The sequence below is a fragment of the Neltuma alba genome, unplaced genomic scaffold (genome assembly GCF_004799145.2).
Source record: "Neltuma alba isolate B1F8T4 unplaced genomic scaffold, ASM479914v2 tig00005938_pilon, whole genome shotgun sequence".
Taxonomy (NCBI): domain Eukaryota; kingdom Viridiplantae; phylum Streptophyta; class Magnoliopsida; order Fabales; family Fabaceae; genus Neltuma; species Neltuma alba.
This window is the reverse complement of record NW_021634286.1, coordinates 26,584-49,366: the sequence shown is the minus strand read 5'-3', so window position 1 is coordinate 49,366 and position 22,783 is coordinate 26,584. Positions and strand designations below refer to the sequence as shown.

The 22,783-nt window shown below is 35.4% G+C and overlaps 3 protein-coding genes across 3 annotated transcripts; 1 reads left to right on the top strand and 2 right to left on the bottom strand.

Annotated features, from left to right (window-relative positions):
* Positions 1 to 9,565: 9,565 nt before the first annotated feature.
* LOC114749084 (vinorine synthase-like) lies at positions 9,566 to 10,882 on the bottom strand. Its single transcript, XM_028937557.1, has one exon. The coding sequence runs from the start codon at positions 10,880 to 10,882 to the stop codon at positions 9,566 to 9,568; it is 1,317 nt and encodes a 438-aa protein (XP_028793390.1).
* Positions 10,883 to 13,154: 2,272 nt separating this feature from the next.
* On the bottom strand, positions 13,155 to 14,438 carry LOC114749083 (vinorine synthase-like). The gene has a single exon (XM_028937555.1). It carries the CDS (start codon positions 14,436 to 14,438, stop codon positions 13,155 to 13,157), a length of 1,284 nt encoding a protein of 427 aa, XP_028793388.1.
* A 6,356-nt stretch (positions 14,439 to 20,794) lies between these two features.
* LOC114749086 (vinorine synthase-like) lies at positions 20,795 to 22,440 on the top strand. The gene has a single exon (XM_028937559.1). The coding sequence runs from the start codon at positions 20,953 to 20,955 to the stop codon at positions 22,246 to 22,248; it is 1,296 nt and encodes a 431-aa protein (XP_028793392.1). The 5' UTR covers positions 20,795 to 20,952; the 3' UTR covers positions 22,249 to 22,440.
* Positions 22,441 to 22,783: the final 343 nt, after the last annotated feature.

Below are 22,783 nucleotides of genomic sequence, written 5' to 3'. Positions count from 1 at the left end.
GACGAAATATTTCTAGCGGTTTGAACCGCTAGAAATGTTTACCGTGCCAGAAAAAAAAATTTATGGTTTTTCATATTATAATTTTAAAAACCATTAAATAAATTATTTTGAAGAATTTTTGTTAATTTGTATAATTAGTTATATGTTACATTTTATATATTCAAATTTGTAATAAAAAATATGTAATTACATTATGAATGTGTTAAAAGAAGTGAATTTAATCTAATAAGATAATTTAATTGAATATTTAATAAGATAGTTGAATTGAAGATGATATATTTTGGAATATTGAACCTATAGTATTAAGTTGATGAGTATTTGAATCAGTGGAGGAGGCATGCATGACAAATGTGGAGAAGAAAAATCTGAAAGGAGAAAATGAAAGGAAAGGAGAAATAAATATGTTAGTAAATTTTAAATAAAAACAAATAAAAGATACAATGAATTATAAAATAAAATTCACTTACCATAGAGTAAAGAGAAAAAAACCACAATATGAGATAGTAAGAAAAAAAGAGAGAATTATGAAGAAGAATAGGAGAGGAAGGAAAAGAGATGGAGTAAATGAATGTAGAGAAGATATGGTATTTATAGAGATCAGCGACACATTGTAGCGGTGTTTTTGTAGCGTTTTATAACTTTTTGTAGGTTATTCATTTTCTAGCGTATATAAAAGCGCTAGTAGTTAGTAGCGGTTTATATGTAGCGGTTATTAACCGCTAGAAATTTAGTATTTTTTATTTTTAAATCTGAACGAATTTTAATTTACAGGTATGTATTTTGTAGCGGTTCATAACCGCTACAAATTTTTCACGAAATTGTAATTTGTAGCGGTTATTAACCGCTACAAATTACAATTTTGTGAAAATTGTAATTTGTAGCGGTTAATAACCGCTACAAATTACAATTCGTGAAAAAATTTGTAGCGGTTATGAACCGCTACAAATGAAAATTTTTTATTTTTAAAAAAATTTTACGAATTTTAATTATACATATGTATTTATGGACGAAAAATTTGTTAAATAATTTATTTTGGATGCTGCTACTCTCCATCATCATCCGGCCTGAAAGGACATATTTTAAAAAAATTTGTTAAATTTATGTTGTATTTGGAAAAAATTAGTAATTAGTAGTTAATTATTTAAATAATTTAAGAAAAGACGTGTACCTGATAAGTGGCAAATTATCATCTCCTTGAGGAAAGAAGTCTTCAAAATTCGAGGGTTGGAAGGGTTCACTGTCGTAAATAATGTCACCATCACCCATATCGTAAAGATCCCGTGGCTTGAGGTGAACGACCATATTCCAGTCTTTATGTTTCTCGTCCTCGACATAGTAAATTTGGTGTGCCTCAGAAGCAAGGATATATGGCTCATCATCTTCAGATGCCCCCGTATGAATAAGTCTTGAGAAATTGACTGAGGTGATGCCCAAATGGTCAGTAGCGAGTCCCCGTGAAGTTGTCGTATTTGCCCAGGAGCATTTGAACAGTGTCACGGTGAAAAGCTGGTAAGTCAACTCAATAATGTCAATTAGCTTTCCATAGTAAGTGACGCCTCCAAAGCGCATATCGCCATCACTACTGCTAGCATAACATCTCGTTCCGAATGTCCCGCAAACTCCAGAGTTTTGTGTGAGCAATCCCTGATCACGTGCAACCGTACAGAACTTGAAGCCGTTGACATTGTACGCGGTAAACCTTCGTGCATGGTCTAACGGACCGAGAGAAAGAGCTCTGAATTCATCTGTGTATGGGCTGTTGTCATTACGTATTCGACGTGTAAACCAACTGGGAAACTCTTTGTGGACTCTTTTATCAATGTCAGCAGAACGCGCACGGCCCCGTAGCTGACGCCTGAGATAACTCCTAAACTCACTATAGTAAAGTGTAATTTGTTAGAAGAGTCAGTAAGAAACAAATATAAAGTGTAAAAGCTAGTGAGCTTATATGATATATATACTTACTGCATGAAGGGTTCAACTTGGCTGCAATTTATCAAAACGTGTCTGTGTGCCTGGAGTTTCTCTGTAGGAGTGAGTCTGAAGAATTCATATCCTCCAACTGGTTTCCCAACAGGAGGAAATAAAGTTGACGTGGAAGGACCGGGAGGAGAATCATCTACGCGACGCGGGCGGTTAAAAGATGTCTCCATGTCATCAAAGTACCTCGAACAGAAAGTTAGGACCTCATCTCCGGAATAACCTTCTGCTATTGACCCCTCAGGCCATGCCTTATTCCTAACATATGATTTTAATTTCCCAAGTACCTGTAAGTTAAAATTGCATTAATAATTACGAGTAAATGAAAGAACAATGTGAAATTTAAAGAGGCGGGAATAAAAGATAATCTAGTACCTCTCTATAGGGTACATCCATCGATAGTGAACTGGGCCAGCAACCTTTGCTTCTCGAACAAGGTGGACAGTCAAGTGAACCATAACAGTAAAGAATGATGGAGGAAATATCATCTCCAAGTGACAAAGTGTAAGAATAATTTTATTTTGCAGCTGATCAAGCTCTTCCGCTACCAAGACCTTCGCACACAACTTCTTGAAAAATGAACATAATTCTACCAAAACCACCGATACATCAGAAGGAAGTGTGTTTTTCAAGGCCAATGGAAGTAACTGTTGCATAAGAACATGAGAGTCATGACTTTTCAACCCAGTAACCTTTCGAGCCTGCAGATCGATACACCTTGAGATGTTGCTAGAATATCCATCTGGTACTTTTATGTTCTTCAACGTCGAGAGGAAGATATCCTTGTTCTGCTTTGTCAAGGTGAATTTAGCTGGCTGAAACTTGTCGTTTTCATCAGGCCAAGCCTCTTCACGAATTCCCCAGGCCCGTAAATCTTTTCTAGCTGCGAGATGGTCTTTGGACTTTCCAGCTTCATTGAGCAACGTATATAGCACATTATCGCACACATTTTTTTCAATGTGCATAACATCCAAACTGTGTCGTAGCAAATTAGATTCCCAATAAGGAAGAGTGAAAAATATGCTTCTCTTCCGCCATTGCATAGGTTGCGTATCAGATGTCCCACGAGATCGTCGTCCCAATCGTTCGGGATCCACACTCTTACCAAACTCGATATGAACATCTTCTAACTGCCGCAAAATATCCATACCAGACAAAGTAACAGGAGGATCTCTCTTCTCCTGTTTCCCATCGAAGCGAATCCGTTGCAATCTAAGTCTGTGCTTGGAATCAAGGAACCGTCGATGTCCTATGAAGCACCACTTGCGACTGTGTGGAAGGCGACATGGCACAGAATCAAAATTGCACTCAGGACAGGCCAACCCAGTATGCACATTCCAGCCAGACAAAGTTCCCAAACCGGGAAAATCACTTATTGTCCACATCAAGGCTGCACGGAGATTGAATAGTTGCTTGTCATGTGAGTCATATGCCTCAACACCATTCGTCCATAGGTCGAGCAATTCGTGTATCAACGGTTGCAGGTATACGTCAATATCATTTCCTGGTGCTTTCTTGCCAGGAATGATCATGGAAAGCAAAAAGGAGCTCTGCTTCATGCACATCCAAGGTGGTAGATTGTATGGAATTAACACCACCGGCCAGATACTGTAACTTGTGCTCATGTTTCCGAAGGGATTAAAACCATCGGTTGCCAATGCAAGACGTACATTTCTAGGATCATTGGCAAAGTCTGGAAATTTCGCATCAAACGCTTTCCACGCCTCCGAGTCTCGTGGGTGCCTTAACCTACCATCTAGGTTTTCCTCAGTCGCGTGCCACCTCATGTGCTGAGCCATTTTTGATGACATATACATTCTTTGCAACCGTGGTTTCAAAGGAAAGTATCTAAGAAAATAATATATTAAAAATTTAAAATACCGAATATTTTTAGAGACGGAACAAGTAACACGCTGTAATAATTTGTACCTGAGAATTTTGGCCGGTTTCTTCTTTTGCTTCTTGCCCTTTCGTACCGACTTATAGCGTGACGTCTTGCATCTCGTACAAATCTCTTTGTTGGCATCATCTCCCCAGTATAGCATACAGTCGTTTGGGCATGCATCTATCTTCTTATAGTTCAAGCCAAGCTTGTTAATAATCTTTTTTGCTTCGTAAAAAGACGGAGGGAATTCAGCTTGGGGGAAAGCATCTCCCAGTAATTCCAGCAACATAGACATCGCCTTGTCAGTCATACCGCACAAGCATTTGATGTGATACAGCCTCACCAAGAATGACAACTTCGAATACTTTGTACACCCAGAATAAAGAGGCTTGTCAGCTTCGGTCATGAGGTCAAAAAATTCCCGAGCAGTTTCGTTTCTTAGAAACTCCGGTTGAGGTCCCTCTACTTCATCTTCGTTGGGATTCGAGCTTTCGTGAACACCAAAAGCATCACGCACAGCATCATTCACGGCATCGGCCTCATCCACTCGAACTCCCATCCGTGAAACTACTGGCACTGACTCAGCACCCATATCTAGCCGTTCCCCATGTAGTTGCCAAAATACGTACTCTCGCGGAAAAGGCTTAAAGATTAAATGTTCCCTAACAATATCTTTGGGATGCCACTTTTTGAAATTACATTTAGGACAGGGACACTGAATCTTACCATTTACGGCAGCATTGGCGAAAGCAAAATCCAAGAAATAGTTTAGACCAGCCAAGTATTGCGGAGTCGACCGGTGCAAGTTGATCCACGACCTATCCATGACTAATAATGCTCAAATTTCGTGAAAATATGCCACAGAGCTCAAAGAGAAGTTAAAATGAAATTCAGTTGAAGTGCTTCAGCTTATAAAGGAGGGTGGAGGAACGGTCATTTTTTTGTAGCGGTTACAAAACCGCTACAAATTTGTAGCGGTTTTAACGGAAAATTTCAATTTCCAGCGGTTATTAACCGCTAGAAATTCTAAATATCGGTTACAAACCGATAGAAATTTCTAGCGGTTTAACGGGAATTTTCTCTCCATCTGTTTTGAATTTCTAGCGGTTTTATAACCGCTAGAAAATTCGGTCAAATTTGATAATTTTCTAGCGGTTCTGGTGAACCGCTAGAAAATTTGACAATTTTCTAGCGGTTCTCGTGAACCGCTAGAAAATTGTCAAATTTTCTAGCGGTTGAATTTTCTAACGGTTTTTGAACCGCTACAAACGCTATTATTTTTAGAAAACCGCACAATAAATTAATAACAACGAAAATATATTATAATTATGATTATAGAATTATTTCGAGTAATTAATATGTTTAACGTGTTTAATAAATTGTAATGTTGATGTTGTAATAAATAAATAAATATTTCAATATTAATTAGTACTTGACATAAATAAAATTATAGAAATAAATCAATAAAGGAAACAAATAAATATAAAATTTAGATAAATATCTAAATAATATATAAAACCGTAAAATCAAGATTCTAATAAAATCCGATACAATGAAAGCAAATCATGGGTGGGGGGCAGAAGCAGCATCATCGGGATCATCCTCTGCTGAATCCTCCGGCTGACGGTGGGCAGGCCGCTCAACCTGCTGGGACTGGACTGGCGGATGGCGGGGGTAGGGGCGGGACTGGTGGCATGTGTAGGTCGGGGATGTCAGGAACCGAGATATTTGGAGCTATACTGACCACCACATGACGCAGAGCCGTAGCAGCTGCCAAGAGCTGGTCAAGCTGCGTCTGGAGCTGACGATCACGCTCCTGGAACTGACGATCACGCTCCACGATCCTGGCCTTGAACTCTTGTCTGAGCTCCTCTCGCAATTCCTCTGAAGATGAGGAACCCGGCCGCTTCGCACTCGCATGAGAGCTCCCAGCAGTATATGAAGGGCCAGCGCCACTTGAGCGGGGCAACCTAGTCGGTGTAGGTCCAAGTCCAAGCCCGCTAACTCGACCAGGGTGCTGCGGCCGGCCACGACCCGCTAAAAGTGAGGCGTGGGATCCAAGGCAGACCCCTGAGACTCACGCAACTCGGAATCGACCTGAGTCATCCGTGCCTACCAAAATTAATATAAAGAAGTTAATTATAATATAATGATATCTACACTGTGATATTATATTAATATTTAATTTATTACTTACCGCTATCTCCTCAACCTCATCCGACGCACGCCCGTCTCGGGGTCTATACACCATCGGCCACATCTCGCCATAAGTGGGCGTGTATCCCCGCTCCTGCTGCGTCTTTTCTATCTGTAAATGAAATCAAAGAAATAATTAGTTACAAATTAAATACATCTACATATTTAATAAATTTATTTCAAGTACTCACAATCTCGTCATAAGTGATCGCAAAGCTCCTGGATCCAGCCCTATGACGTATCGTCTGATGCCTGACGCTCCTAGCATTTCTCCTAGAAAGAGCCTGAAGCAAAATGTAAAAAAATTAAATTAAATGAGTCAAGTCGGATAAAAAATAAAGAAATTATAATTAATACAATATTATCATACCATCTGGTCAGCCGTCATCCTAAAATAGACGTAAGTGGACCAGTCTTGGTCCGGGACTCCACCAGGTACATCTGCCAGTATCTCCTGGAGGGGCCTCGTCCCGTCACCTTTCTTCTCCCTCCACAGGTCGGCCCTCCTGTTCTTCCATGCCATCCCAAGCCTCTTGATCGTGTCAGCCCTCAACTCCTCCCCTAGAATAAATTTACTCTATGATTAAAATAATAAATTAACTAAATAACAAATTATAAACAAATAATTAAGCAATTTCAATAATCAAAAACAAATAATTAGTTTTTAACTAATTTAACAATATTATAAATAAAATATAAATTAATCAAAGTTAATAATAATTAAACAATTAAGTAATTTAAATGAAAAAATATTTTTACTCAACTAAATTTAAAATTATTATAAGTAATAAATTAATGAAATCAATAACAAATTATTTTCATTTAACTACTTTTAAATAATTTAAATTAAAATATATATTCATTTAACTACTTTAAAAATATTATAAATAACAAACAAATTAAATAAATAAAAAATTATAATCAAACAATTAAATTATTTGAAAACAAAATATATAATCATTTATTTAAATTAAAAAAAATTATAAATAACAATTTTATATTACCTTCATTATTTCCCAGCCTTGCTGCTTCTTGTCTGAGGTGATCTTCTTCCAGTCCTGCACGTAGATGGGGAACAGCGTCCACTGCTGACCAAGGAGGCGCACGTACTTGTTGTACAACTGGCCACCTTTCTTCGTCGGTTGGCCCAACTCATTGAGCGGCACAACCACTCGTCCGCCCGTCATCATAGACAGCTCTCTGGCTGTCAGCCTCCGATAGGACCTATTCCCCTCAGTGTCTGCAAAATTTAATTAAGAAATAAATTATATATCAATAAATTAATATAATTTCTATATAAATTAAATACTGATCAAAACTTTAAAAAGTTAAATAAATACTTACCGACAAATTCCACCTCATAACCAGCCTGACGTCTCGGAGCAGGACGCTGTGCAGCCTGGGGATACTCATTCCCCTGATCCTGCTCCTCCTCCTCCTCCTCCTCGTCAGCAGCATCAGCATGGGGTTGCTCATCCCCAGTAAAATGAGCCTCCTCAGTCCGCTCAACACCATCCTGCTCCATAAAACTGAGGATATCCTCCTCGCTCAGATCGTAGTCATGAATGCTGGGAAATGGCTCATCAGCATCATGATGAACCTCACTGGGTCCAGCTCTCTCAGGATCAACTGGGTCTTTCCCGTGTCGACGAGGCATCCTAATAACAACAAATAGTAATTATTTATAAATGAAATAAAAAAAATTAATTTATAAGCTATAACATAATAAAATTAATAAAATAAAACATAAAATAAAAATTATTTATCAATAAATTACTATTTTACCTGAAAATAAGGATCTGCAACTGAATCAGAACTCGAATATGTTTGTGAAGAAAATTCAACAGAGCTTCGCTTCCAGAACGATTGAAGAAGTGAGAGTGTGGGGGGGTATATATAGACCGAGACTTTCTAGCGGTTAGGCACAAAACCGCTAGAAATTTCTAGCGGTTTTGTGCCTAACCGCTAGAAATTCCCAACGGTCATATGACCGTTGGGAACTTTCTAGCGGTTCTAGGCCTGAACCGCTAGCAGTTTCTAGCGGTTATGACCGTTGGGAATTTCTAGCGGTTCTAGGCCTGAACCGCTAGCAGTTTCTAGCGGTTCGGCCGTGAACCGCTAGAAATGCTGGCGGTTCAGGACCGATCCGCTAGAATTTCTAGCGGTTCTAGCCGAACTGCTAGAAATTGCTAGCGGTTCAGGCCTAGAACCGCTAGAAAGTCTGGCGGTTCAGGACCGAACCGCCAGACTTTCTAGCGGTTCGGTCCAGAACCGCTAGAAATCTCTAGCGGTTAAGGACCGAACCGCTAGAAATTTCTAAACTCCTCGGGGAATGAAAAAAATTTCTAACGCTTCATGCATCAACCGCTAGAATTTTTCGGTGTCTAGCGGTTTATTAGCCTGAACCGCTAGAAAGTAAACGCTACAAATTTGGCGCCAAGTTCCCGCCAAAGCCCGGGGAGTATTCTAGCTCTCTAATTTTCTAGCGGTTAGGGGGTAACCGCTAGAAATGTGCGTTTAATGGTCAAACCGTCTGTATTTTGCAGCGGTTTTTATAGGAACCGCTAGAAATATCTGAAATTTCTAGCGGTTTTGTTTAACCGCTAGAAAGGTTCCGCTGCTACTTCTACAATTCCTTGTAGTGTTTTAATAACGTCCAAGTTTCTCCATCCTTGTAAGATTAATAACAATTATCAGCTTAATAAGCGAACACTTGAAATTAGCAAAAGACATGTTGTACAAGTTAATTAAAAAGCATCCAAGCCAAACTGCTTTCGTATAAGGGCATGGGATGTTTTAAAGTTTCATCATTTTGACATCCAAAAAGACATGATCCTGAGACATCGAGATGATGTTACCTTAGAACATCAAAGGAAGGAATGGCATTATGAAGTGGCTTTCAAATAAAAAGAAGATGCTTGTATGGGAGAGAGACTGCCAAAGAAATTTCTAGATTAAGTGGTCCCTCAAGTTTAGGAATAGTGGTCTATGATACATTGCAGATTAAGTCACTAATCTTATTTTACTAGATAAAACTACTACTCTTATATATTTACTTTATACGTAATCAAATAACTTAATTACAATCTTTTTTTGGACTCAACTTAATTACAATCTTGACTTTGCTAAAATAATAACCTGCTGGGCGCCACATGATATCCACTTGTGACCGGCAAATTAACAAGTTGCGTTACAGGCCTATAAAAACAAATTGATTTTTCAAATAAACAAGTAAACATTTTGTTTAAGAAACAAAACGTAGCCTTTTATAGTCTTAAAACAAACCCATATCTTTCAACCAACAAATTAACAGGTAAGCTCTCAATGACAGATGAGTAGTGGGCAGCTGACAAGAACACATACACTTTGCATAAATGGAAAATGAGAACCCAATTAAGCTCTACAAATATACTATCTCCGGTTCTAATTATAAGACATCGTTTGTAAACTACAAACGAGGTCTTATAATTAGGATCGGAGATAATATAACATTATAGTGTAACATTATTTCAACCCCGTGGTAGAAACATGAGCAAGGAGTTCCACGTCACGTTCAAATTTAGCCATGTCATCCTCGGTCAAGCTGATATAGGCTTCAATGCCACCATCTGACTTGGTATCTTTAAGAGACACCGAATTCTTGAATTTCCACGCAGGTGGTACTGCCAAAGTTGGATTCCCCCATCCAAAATCAACATCGTAAACTGGAAACCTACACAATGATGTGAAACTTAAGAGAACAGTCTCTCCTTTCTCAATTGCTCTAACAATCTCTTCTCTATTCTCTACTGGGTTCCATCCTCCGCTTTCTCGGAGCTTCACAATAAAATCTTTGTCGATCTTATTCAGCTCTTCTCTTAGCAGTATTCCAAGGTCCTTACACTCTCCTTGTTCGTCTAACGTCGGAGAAGTTCGAAGATACCAGGAATAGTTGCCGAACGCATATTCTGGTAATGGAGGATCCATTCTTGGGCGAAGATTCGCTGTGAATCCCACTAAGTGAATCTTTTTGCTCCCTTCTTCTTCCTCAGTGGCCGCCATAAATCGTGTCCAGAGGAAAGTTGATAAGGCTGCTACTCTTGAAAGGGGTTGTTTGTGGCCTTCTAGAACGTTCACCATCATTTTGGAATATTTGGTTCTCAGAGATTCTATTACAGATGCTTCAAATACGAACCTCTTGCACAGGATTTTGTACTTCCCGAGGGTTGAAGAACTCCGGTCGGATCCCGATGACATGTCTTTTGGCGGGAAGAGTGAGGAAGATTGGAAGTGGGATCTGATTTGTTCTGGTTCGCCTCGTGTCATGGCTGCCCAGCTTTTGATGAACTGGAAATACGACAGCGCGTCGGCGATCTTGTGGGAGAGGCATACTCCGACGGCTATTCCGCCGCAATCGAAGACGTTGAATTGGACACCCAGGACTGTGTCGACGATTTCATCCATGTCGTAGGGAAGAAGTTTGCTGACGTCGGCCGGAGAGGGGTTGTCGATGACGTTGCTGAGGTGGCACCTGACTCTGGTTTCTACGTAAGGGACACCCTCGTCGTTGCAGTCGACGACTAAGTTGTTGGTTCTGAGTCTTCCGGCGAGTGGGTAGAAATGAGTTAAGACCTGAGATAACGATTTCTTGAGAACATCGGAAGCTTCGTTGACGTTAAACTTGTTTCTGACGTCATCGGCACTGAAGAAGTAGACCATAGAATTGTTGATTTGGGGAGTTATCTGGTCGATGAAGGAGAGATTGTAGTGACGAAGATGTTGGGATGTAGGAGACGAAGGTTTTACCGTTTCTGTAGAGATTATTTCAACTTCAACACTCATCTTCTCTAGTGCTTTTTTCTTTTTTCGTGTTTTCTTCTGATTTATTGCCCAATCAGTTCACCTTATTACCAGTATTTATACTCGTAAAACCCCGATGGATGAGAATATTATCGTGGAGAGATCAAGAAAATCGTGGGTACTAAACTATGTGGATCTCTCACTATAATTTTGTCCTCTTCTTATGTAGTCTTCAGCGGAACATTTACTTATTACTTTCCTCCGGTTCTTAATATAACAATTAGTTGACTAATTTGATTATATTAAGAAAATTAGTTAAATTAGTTATTTGTAATAAATAGGTATTATTTTTTAAAAAATATCCTTGTTAATAAAGTGTATTGGTTGAAATTACCATTATTACAAACATTATTTTGAAAAAAAATAAGATAAATATGAGAGACAAAGTGGATTAGGATCTTATATTTAAGACCAAAATAAAAATTAAATGAGCTCTTATATTAAGAACCAGAGCTAGTATAACCCAGTATTATCAAACATTTTTAGGCACATGTTGCTACAGTTGCGTGCAAGCAACATGCGTCTGATAAGATATTTTATGCGGTTTCAAGAAACCATAGTTACAGTTAACAAAATAGACGTTAAATTTTAATGTATGTAAGTTAACTCTTAAGAGTTGATGGTAACATTAGCAGCTTAATTATATGATCAACCAACTTCAATTGCATCATAAAATTCATAGACTACTTATGGTTCACCTAATTTTTCTTCTCATTTTCCTTATCTTTGTTGTTAAGAATTACTCTTCCAAGTGAATATCTATTTAAAAATTTTCAATTATTATACAGACTGTGTTTGTCAATTATTTTTGGGGGCAATATAGGGCTCTCGGTCAATTTTTTGCTACTCTTTTTTTTTTTTTAATGAATAGGGATTTATTTATATGTATTATTGCTTCCTTGTCTTGGCATACATGGCATGTACTGAAGGCAAATTGTGTGTTGATGAGTTCGGCCTCATATATATGTCGTTGTCTAGCTTGACTCATTCAACTTAATAGTTAATGGCGAAGAGGACCCAAAAAGTATAATTTAATTCAAAATTATTTGTCGCTTTTTATTTATTTAATATTAGAACAGAAAGTCAGCTTGATGTTTAGAAAATGAAATTATTATGTACATAGAAATATAACAATAACTTTTAATGGCTTATTCTTTATTCATGAGAAAGCCAACAACATGCATGGCTATATAATGAAATAACAAACCTTTTATATATGGTTGGTAAACAAAAAAAAATTCTAATTTTTCTTTGACAGGTGAACGTACAACAAACCCCGACATATCTATGATCAGAGGCAATATGGTGATCGTGAGTAAAATATCCCTACATTCCTAATAATTCACATACAAGAAAATACCCTTTTAATATATAATCTTAAATACTGTACTCCATTCAATTTTATATACAACATCTAGATAACTAAATTATAAATATTAAAAAAATTAGTTAAGTTAATTATTTATGTTAAAGTGTAGAGTTTCTTATATATACCTCTTTAATCATTACCTCATTTACGAAAATCTCACTATATATACATATAAGTAATTAACAGAAATAATTTGAAAAAAAAATTTTAAATTTAAGAGATCAAATGAATTGAAAATTTATAGATAAGACTAAAGTAAACACCCTAACTAGTTGTCATATTCAGGATTGAAGTAAACACTATCACAGGGTGCCAAAGAAGCGCTCGTGACACGTAGTTATCTTATCCCTATAGCCCATGCCAACACCTGACTATTTTTGTTCGTGCCATTTATATAATTTTCTCTCTACCAATAATCTATCCCGAAGTCAAGATGTAAGATTCCAAATGTTTAACCTTAATTAAAGGTCTTAACGTGTTACCAAAGTTTATTGGGATCTAAAGGGGAACTTACAATGTTTCATGGTCAATTTCGAGCTTTCATTCTTGGGTTCTAGATAAACACAATCAGCGGCATGAGTCAAGGCATAATTGGATAATAAATAGTAATTTTTGCGTATTTTATCCCATGTTTATTTGTGATTTTGATGACAATGTTCGGCTAAATTTGGTTTGGTAGACATGATGTGAATTATTGATTGTTTCAATGAAAATAAATATAAATAATGGAAAATTTTGGGGTCAAATTGTAAATATTTTAAACTTCATCAATTTTCATGTGAATTAATACCTTCGATGACGGACCACCCAAATCCTTGGATGGGGCTTGGACGAGAAAGAGCATTTTTACAAAAATTTGGGCTCTGCGGTTCAGCCCAAATGAGCCTACAAAGAGAGCTTATTTGAAATATGAGCAAGGAGTTCCGCGTCACGTTCAAATTTAGCCATGTCATCCTCAGTCAAGCTTACATAAGCTTCAATGCCGCCATCTGACTTGGTATCTTTGAGAGATACCAAATTCTTGAATTTCCACGCAGGTGGTACTGCCAAAGTTGGATTTCCCCATCCAAAATCAACCTCGTAAACTGGAAACCTACACAATGATGTGAAACTTAAGAGAACAGTCTCTCCTTTCTCAATTGCTCTAACAATCTCTTCTCTGTTCTCTACTGGGTTCCATCCTCCGCTTTCTCGGAGCTTCACAATAAAATCTTTGTCGATCTTATTCAGCTCTTCTCTTAGCAGTATTCCAAGATCCTTACACTCTCCTTGTTCGTCTAACGTCGGAGAAGTTCGAAGATACCAGTAATAGTTGCCGAACGCATATTCTGGTAATGGAGGATCCATTCTTGGGCGAAGATTCGCTGTGAATCCCACTAAGTGAATCTTTTTGTTCCCTTCTTCTTCCTCAGTGGCCGCCATAAATCGTGTCCAGAGGAAAGTTGATAAGGCTGCTACTCTTGAATGGGGTTTTTGGTGGCCTTCTAGAACGTTCTCCATCATCTTGGAATATTTGGTTCTCAGAGATTCTATTACAGAAGCTTCAAACACGAACCTCTTGCACAGGATTTTGTACTTCCCGAGGGTTGAAGAACTCCGGTCGGATCCTGAGGACATGTCTTTTGGCGGGAAGAGTGAGGAAGATTGGAAGTGGGATCTGATTTGTTCTGGTTCGCCTCGTGTCATGGCTGCCCAGCTCTTGACGAACTGGAAATACGACAGCGCGTCGGCGATCTTGTGGGAGAGGCATACTCCGACGGCTATTCCGCCGCAATCGAAGACGTTGAATTGGACACCGAGGACTGTGTCGACGATTTCATCCATGTCGTAGGGAAGAAGTTTGCTGACGTCGGCCGGAGAGGGGTTGTCGATGACGTTGCTGAGGTGACACCTGACTCTGGTTTCTACGTAAGGGACACCCTCGTCGTTGCAGTCGACGACTAAGTTGTTGGTTCTGAGTCTTCCGGCGAGTGGGTAGAAATGAGTTAAGACCTGAGATAACGATTTCTTGAGAACATCGGAAGCTTCGTTGACGTTAAACTTGTTTCTGACGTCACCGGCACTGAAGAAGTAGACCATAGAATTGTTGATTTGGGGAGTTATCTGGTCGATGAAGGAGAGATTGTAGTGAAGAAGATGTTGGGATGTAGGAGACGAAGGTTTCACCATTTCTCTAGAGATTACTTCAACTTCAAAATTCATTTTCTTTAGTGCTTTCCTCTTTTTTCGTATTTTCTTCTGATTTATTGCTCAATCAGTTCACCTTATTGCCAGTATTTATACTTGAAAAACTCCGATGGATGGGACTATAATATTATCGTCGAGAGATCAAGAGAATCGTGAGTACTAAACTATGCGGATCTGTCACTATAATTTTGTCCTTTTCTTATATAACTCAGTATTATCAAACATTTTTAGCACACGTTGATGCAGTTGCGTGCAGGCAATATGCATCTCTCATAAAATATTTTATGTGGTTTCAAGGAACTATAGTTATAATTAATAAAATAGATGTTAAACTTTAATGTATGTAAGTTAACTCTTAAAAGTTGATGGTAACATTGGCAACTTAATTATATGATCAACAAACTTTAATTACATCAGAAAATTCACAAACTAGTTATGGTTCACCTAGTTTTTCTTCTTATTTTCTTTATCTTTGTTGTTAAGAATTACTCTTCAAAGTGACTATTTATTTAAAAATTTTGCAATTATTATACAGACCGTGCTTGTCAATATTTTTGGGGGCAGTAGGGCTCTCGGTCAATGTTTTTGCTACCTTTTTTTTTTTTTTTAATGAATAGGGATTTATTTATATGTATTATTGCTTCCTTGTCTTGGCATACATGGCATGTACTGAAGGCAAATTGTTTATTGATGAGTTCGGCCTCATATATATGTCGTTGTCTAGCTTGACTCATTCAACTTAATAGTTAATGGCGAAGAGGACCCAAAAAGTCTAATTTAATTCAAAATTATTTGTCGCTTTTTATTTATTTAATCGTAGAACAGAAAGTCAGCTTGGTGTTTAGAAAATGAAATTGATATATACATAGAAATATAGCAATAACTTTTAATGGCTTATTCTTTATTCATGAGAAAGCCAACAACATGCATGGCTATACAATAAAATGACAAACATTTTATATATGGTTGATAAACCCAAAAAAAAAAAAAAAAACTCACAACAAACCCCAAGATGTCTATGATTAGAGGCGATATGGGGATCGTTAATAAATGAATAAAATATCCCTACATTCCTAATAATTCACATACAAGAAAATACCCTTTTAATATACTATATCCGTTCCTTAAGATAAGATCCCGTTTGACTTTTATGTTGCTCTTAAATATAAGACTCCAATCCATTTTGTCTCTAATATTTACTCAATCTTTTCCGAGGTAGTCCTTCCAATAATTATAGTTTTAGCTAATACACTTGATTAGTAAGGATATTTTAGAAAAGACAATACCTATTTATTACAAATAACTAACTTAACTTCTTTCTTTAATTTTATCAAATTAGTCAACTGCCGAAGGTAGTAGAATCTTAACCTACTATACTCCATTCAATTTTATATATAACATCTAGATAATTAAATTATATATATTAAAAAATTAGTTCAATTAATTATTTATGTTAAAAGCGTATAAGTTCTTATATGCACCTCTTTAATCATTACCTCATTGATGAAAATCTCACTATATATATGTAGTTAATAAAAATAATTTGAAAAGAAATTGTAAATTTAGAAGATAAAATGAATTGACATTCTACATATAAGACTAAAGCAAACATCTCAACTAATTACCGTATTCGGGATTGAAGTAAACACTGTCACAGCGTGCTAAAGAAACTCTCTCGACACATGGCTATCCCCATATTCAGGATCGAAGTAAACGCTATCTTTTTGTTTCGTGCCGTTTACATAATTCTCTCAATACTAATAATCTATCCGCCCGAAATCAAGATGTAAGATTCCGCATGTTTAACCTTAATTAAAGGTCGTAAATTGTCACCAAAGCTTACCGGGATCTAAATTAAAGGGGATTTTACAATGTTTCGTGGTCAAATTTGAGCTTTCATTCTTTGGTTCTAGATAAACACAGTCAGCGTCATGACTCAAGGTATAGTTGGCTAATAGATATTAATTTTTATATATTTTATCCCATGGATTTTGATGATGATTTTCTGCTAAATTTGGTTTGGTAGACGTGACGTGAATTATTGATTGTTTCGGTGAAAAATAAATATAAATAATGGAAAATTTTGGGGTCAAATTGTAAATATTTTAACCTTGTCAATCTTCACGAGAAAAAAGAGAATTGCTTTTTGGAAAATTTGGGCTCGCAGTTCAGCCCAAATGAGCCTACAAAAAGGGCCTATTTGAGCCTGTTGTATTATCAAGTGACAAGTTTTATTATTGTTTTCGGAAGACGATGAGGAGTATTAGCTAGCAAACTTAAATTTAGCTTGGTGGAAAGAAGTATGTAATATTTGTTGTTTGTTCTTTTCTTGTTTTGTTACTTTGTTATTGATCTTGTTCCTGGTATTTGTTCCCTGAACTTGAGATGTTGGTAGATTTGTCATTTATCTATATTAGTATTTGCAATTTGACATTTGTACGGAAAGAGTAGATCTTTGAAATAATTTGAACTTAAAACTAGTATTTTATACTATTAATATGTTTCTATTTATAAATCATTTGTATCTTGAACTCGCAAATCAAGAAATCTATTGAATTAATATTTTTTACATTTGTTTTTATTAAAAAAAGAGTATTAAAATATATTTTATTTTCTCTCCCATATTTACTTTATTTCTCTGTGCATTTATTTAAGTTAACATACGTAAAATTGGAAAAAGCTAATTTATTATCATACAAATGACTTATATTTTGAAACAAATTTTTTCCCCCCACTGACTTATAAATAGAAACAGAGTGGTATAAGACAAAGTAAAAAAAAAAAAAAGGCCTGCAATTTAAAGATGTACTATCTCTAGTCCTAAATATAGGATCTAATTTCTAGTGTAAATTATATAACAAACTAAATCTTATATTTGGAACAGGAAGTGATAGCTTCTATTTGGAAATAAACTTAATGCATATGGCATTACCTTCAATTCAAAGTATAAATTATCTTTTAAAAATCCTAACATCTGAATACACCTAATTATTAATGTTATAAAAATAATATTTGATTAATCGGTTCAATTGAGTAAATCGAAAAATAACTTTTGTTTGATTCAAACTCTCTCACAATTGAACACTGGCAAGAGGCGATTTTCAATTTATACATGCATGATATCGTGGAGCCAACAAACCAATGACACCTAATTCAATTTTTTTTTTTTGACCTGGACTTAATTCAATTATTAGCACCATAATAATCGCCTACTCTATGGTGGGCCCTAGTATCACACGAGGCTCTAATCACGAACCAAGAAAACCGGAGGGTCCGAGGATCACATGGGGCTTTAGTGAACAGCTAAGAAACCCGGACAGTATGGGTGTTAAATTAAACCAATTGGCATTAGCTTTCAAGACAAATAGGGCCCACCAGTTGAGTCAATGCTTCGCCGCATCAGCTTCACATGAACCAAATCAGTGCTTTGCCACGTTCAATCACTTTGTCCGTTTCTGATAATATTAGTAATTGACTAATTGGGGAGAATTATAATGAAAAAAATAATTAGAAAGCAAGTTTTAAAAGTTTTCATTTTGAAATTTGTCATTACAGACTATTTAGATTATTATTAAAACTTTTTAATAATCATTTTTTTAAAAACCTCATTATAATTCTTCCTCGCAAGTATAACTTAAGTTTAAGAGCTAGCATTTTGCTAACAGTTTATACTTGGACTGGCACCCAGGCGATGGGTTGTGGGCTAGTATACCCCATGTGGCTAAGCAAGGGTGAGCGTGTGTAATGGTTATGTGGGTCTCCCATTCCTTATGACGGGGAGGAGGTTTAAATTGTTTACATGGTGATCTTATTTTTCAGGTGTACCATGATCTATTAAATTTGATGCAATTTTATTAATGATTTATTAAATTTGATGCAATCTCACTCATATTTCAATTTATTATGTAATTATAATTTGGTTACCTAAAATTGTTAATTTTAAATGAATAAAAGAAAAAAGGTGATTTTAAATAAATAATGTTATAGTACTCCTCCGGTCCTTATTATAAGACCCAATTTGACTTTTTATTTGGTCTTAATTATAAGACCCAATCCATTTTGTCTCTTATATTTATGCATTTTTTTCCAAAATAATCCTTCTAATAATGATAGTTTTAGCCAATATACTTAATTAGCAAGGATATTTTAGGAATGACAACACTTATTTATTATAAATAACCAACTTAACTTACTTCCTTAATCTCCTCAAATAAGTCAATTGGGTCTTATAATTAGGACCGGAGGAGTATATTTTTAGTCTTTTAGCTTTGTAGAAAGTTTTAATTTAGGGTCCCTTTGGATTGACGGTAAAAAAGTAACTTATTTTTAATTTAACTTTTAGAAACGTGAGATTAGGTAAAAGTTAGATTGGGTAATATGATTTATATTTGGATTAACTTTTATAAAAGTTAGTTTGTAAAGTAGAAAAGTTATTTGGATTATAGTTGGATAAGTAAGTTTAGTTTGTAGAATGAGAAAAATAGATATGAATTTTATTAAATAATGAAAAGCAATTAAAAATATGAATTTACAAAATATAATGATTTTAAATTACTATAATTGGAAGAAGTTATATGTAATGAATAAAAATATATTTAAATTAGAAATCACAGTAATGTGAAAATTTTTGAATCAAATAATATTAATATAATTAATTGGATGATGTACTTTGCACAATTTATATAAATATAAAATGAAAGATAATATTAAAAAGTAAAAATATTATAAAAGTTATGTTAAAAATTATTTCTATGTTAAAAATTATTTCTACTTAAGAGAGTATCAAACATAAATAACTAAAAAACGATTGGAAAGTACAAGGAATATGCAAATAGAAGCACAAGAACAATATAAATATAAGGGCAAAAATGTCTTTTAATTTTTTAAAATTACTTTTGCATAAGTTATAAGTAAGTTTTAGATGCTTTTGTAATTATGCTTAAAAAAAGTAGCTTTTGCCCCATAAGTCAGATTGGTTAAAAGCTGTGACAAACAGCTTCCGAATTTGCAAACTAACTTATTAAATTTTTAAATTACTTTTGGCCCTCAAAACGCTGCAACAAACAAGCATTTATTCTCTTAACTTTAACAAGTACATTTTTAGTCCTTTAACCTTAAAAATATTAATAAAAAATGATGATATTAAGATCTTATATGTTAATAATACATCTCATATATTAACATGTTAAGTTTAATTTTCAAAACAACCACGATTGTTACAAAAAAAAAACATAATTTGAGACCAATAATTTTAGGGTTAAAAAATTAAAAATATACTTTATAATGTCAATAAACCAAATTAAAACCTTTTATAAAATTAAAGAACTAAATGTATACTTTAGCTAATAAATAAATTAAAGAAAGGGAGATTGTACCAAATTTAAAACATAATGGATAAAATTATACCACTAAAAAATTAAAGTACTGTGTATTATTTTACCTTTTAAACATTTAAAAACTACAAATATGAAAAACACTCATTATAAGATATTTTCAAAGTCTAAAAGATTAAATCGTTAACGTAAGGGACAATTTTTCAAAAAACAATGATAATAAAGGGAAAAAAATAAGAAAAGAAAATTTAGATGAACGATAAAAGGAGTTTATATAAATTTTGTGATATGTATTATTATGTAACTATAACTATAACTATAAATAATAATAATAATAATAATAATAATAATAATAATAATAATAATAATAATAATAATTTATCACGTGCTTCTAAAGTTTCAAAATTACTTTTAAAAATATAACTTCCATTCTATTCTTTTTGTCATTTGTAATTTATAAAACAACTACTTTCGCATGATATTGTTATACTTTTCCTTTCATTCCAAGAAAAAACGACAGGCACTTTTTTTTTTGGGGCCAACGAACAACTACAGATACCGAAAACCATGTGTCTCTCAAGTTGGCAACAAATATCTTAAATATCATCCATCTATACTAATCATATTGTTAATATATATACATATATATCGTTCAAAAGAAATAATAAAATACTAGAGAGAAATGTAAATCAATAAAATACTATCTTAATTAATACTAGATAGAAGCCAAGAAGACAACGATGCGGAAGCGCACAGTGATATAAATAAGGGATAATATAATTTTTGGTTACTTAAGTTTTTTCTTATTTTGATTTTAGCTCTTTAAATTTCAAATCATAGGCTTTGTTCTCTTAAGAAGTAAAATAATCCAAATTTTTATTAAATTATAAAGTCAATATTTTAAATGAAAAAAAATTTGAAGGACCAAAATCTATGATTTGAAATGTGAAAGACCAAAATTAAAATAAGAGCAAACTCAAGAATCAAAAATTGTATTAGTCCAAATTTAGGAACTATATTCTCCATTATTATCTTAATTAATCTCTTTGCCGTGGTATCCTATTCCATCAGATCTTTATATTAAGTACTGATAAGAAGAATTCCCATGAGCAAATATTAATCAGAAGCAACAGGGTAAGGAGAGAGAGAGAAGCATCAAGAAAATGAGTGTCGAGGTTGAAGTAATCTCTGAAGAAATGGTGAGACCATCGTCTCCTACACCTCAACATCTTCGTCGTTATCATCTCTCCTTCCTCGACCAGCTTAGTCTGCAAATCAACAATTCTATGGTCTATTTCTTCAAATCCGATGATGTCGCAAACAAATTTAACATCAACCAAGCTTCCAGTCTTCTCAAGAAATCGTTGTCTCAAGTCTTAAGTCACTACTACCCACTCGCCGGAAGACTCATAACCGACAAGTTACTCGTAGATTGCAACGATGAGGGTGTCCCTTACGTAGAAACCAGAGTCAGGTGCCACCTCAGCACCGTCGTCGACAATCCATCTCCGGCCGACGTCAGGAAACTGCTTCCCTACGACATGGATGAAATCGTCGACACCGTCCTAGGTGTCCAATTCAATGTCTTCGATTGCGGCGGAATAGCCGTCGGAGTATGCCTCTCCCACAAGATCGCCGACGCGCTGTCGTATTTCCAGTTCATCAAGAGCTGGGCCGCCATGGCACGGGGCGAAGCAGAAAAAATCAGAACCCACTTCCAATCTTCCTCACTCTTCCCGCCAAAAGACATGTCGGGATACGACCCGAATTCTTTCATCGGTATGCACAAAGTCGTGGGAAAGCGGTTCGTATTTGAAGCATCGGTAATAGAATCTCTGAGAACAGAATATTCCAGAAAAGTCATAGAAGACCAAAAACCTCCTTCAAGAGTAGAAGTATTATCAACTTTCATACTGAACCGGTATATTGCAGCCACTAAAGAAAAAGGGGACAAAAAAATTCACTTGAGATTCGCAGTGAATCTACGCCCAAGAATGGAACCTCCATTGCCAGAATTTGCATTCGGGAATTATTACTTGTCTCTCGAAGCCTTTCCAACTTTAAACGAGAAAGGAGATTGTAACGACCTCGGAAGGCAGCTAAGAGAAGAACTAAACAAAGTGGACAATGATTTTATTGTGAAGCTTCAAGAAAGCAGAGAATGGAACCCTAATGGAGAAGAGACGACCGATAGCGGTATTGATGAGAAAAATGAGATGGTGGTGTTTTTGTTCACCTCACTGTGTAGGTTTCCGGTGTACGAGGTTGATTTTGGATGGGGGAATCCCACATGGGCAGGACCACCCACCTGGAAATTCAAGAATTTCGTTACTTTTAAAGACACAAGATCCGGTGGTGGCATTGAAGCCTATGTTAACTTCACAGAGGATGATATGGGCAAATTTGAACTTGACCAAGAGCTTCTTGCTCATGTTTCTACCACTATGGGGTTGAACTAATTTTACACCAATAATTTTATATGGGTCTTTATTATTATCATCATTTCATCATCGTTCTCGCATAGTTTTCTTGTATTATTGTCCATCGTCGTCTGTCACTGACAGCTTGTCTAGATCTGTCCATTGACTGAAAGTTGTGGGGTTGTTGAATAATTATTAAATAAATAAAAAGCGAAAGTTCTCATCTTTTAATTAATGGCGCAAATTGCAAGTTGCAACTTGTTGATTAGCTTACAAGTCAGATTTGACGGCAGAGCTTGCGTAGTTATCTTAGTAAGGACGTTGTATAATTAAGGAGGAAGATCTGAAGTATGAAAATCTCAAAACTGTCTTTGAAAATGTCTTAATTTCTATGAAATGGACTATTTTGAAATGAAATTTTTGTAAAGTAATAAGAATTGCACTTCACCTGTAGCAAGTAAGGGCTTTTAGATCGTTTCATAAAAATTCTTAAAGAGTTAGATAATTAATTTACATATATTAAAAAAATTAATTAATTTAGTTATTTATAACAAATTGTCTAAGTTTTCCAAAA

Bases quoted from the DNA above. Each gene is read 5' to 3' on its own strand.
- LOC114749084 (XM_028937557.1), bottom strand. From the start codon at position 10,882: ATGAGTGTTGAAGTTGAAATAATCTCTACAGAAACGGTAAAACCTTCG.
- LOC114749083 (XM_028937555.1), bottom strand. From the start codon at position 14,438: ATGGTGAAACCTTCGTCTCCTACATCCCAACATCTTCTTCACTACAAT.
- LOC114749086 (XM_028937559.1), top strand. From the start codon at position 20,953: ATGAGTGTCGAGGTTGAAGTAATCTCTGAAGAAATGGTGAGACCATCG.